Source organism: Penaeus monodon, chromosome 27, assembly GCF_015228065.2.
Source record: "Penaeus monodon isolate SGIC_2016 chromosome 27, NSTDA_Pmon_1, whole genome shotgun sequence".
NCBI classification, from domain to species: domain Eukaryota; kingdom Metazoa; phylum Arthropoda; class Malacostraca; order Decapoda; family Penaeidae; genus Penaeus; species Penaeus monodon.
This window is the reverse complement of record NC_051412.1, coordinates 25,376,075-25,376,293: the sequence shown is the minus strand read 5'-3', so window position 1 is coordinate 25,376,293 and position 219 is coordinate 25,376,075. Positions and strand designations below refer to the sequence as shown.

At 36.1% G+C, this 219-nt stretch overlaps 1 protein-coding gene across 1 annotated transcript in view; it reads right to left on the bottom strand.

Annotated features, from left to right (window-relative positions):
- LOC119590719 (crossover junction endonuclease MUS81-like) overlaps positions 1–219 on the bottom strand; it is an 8,817-nt gene that overhangs the window by 6,003 nt on the left and 2,595 nt on the right. Inside the window, exon 4 of the mRNA XM_037939408.1 lies at positions 76–210. Coding sequence (XP_037795336.1) covers positions 76–210 — 135 coding nt within the window. The remainder of the gene's footprint in view (positions 1–75; positions 211–219) is intronic.

The window sequence follows — 219 nt, the reverse complement described above, 5'->3', positions numbered from 1 at the left end:
AAAGAAAAAAAAAATTTGCCTTGTAAAAAGATTCTAAATCTGTAAAAGCAGAACACTGACAAAACATTTCCATACCTTTTTCTGCTGAACATCAACACTGGCAGAGGTTCCTGATGATCTGTATTCTGTTTCAGTACTATGGTTCAGATTACTATTGGTTGAGTTCTTTCTAGGTCTACCTCTTTTCTTAACCTGAGGTTCTTCTTGCACCTGTTGGCA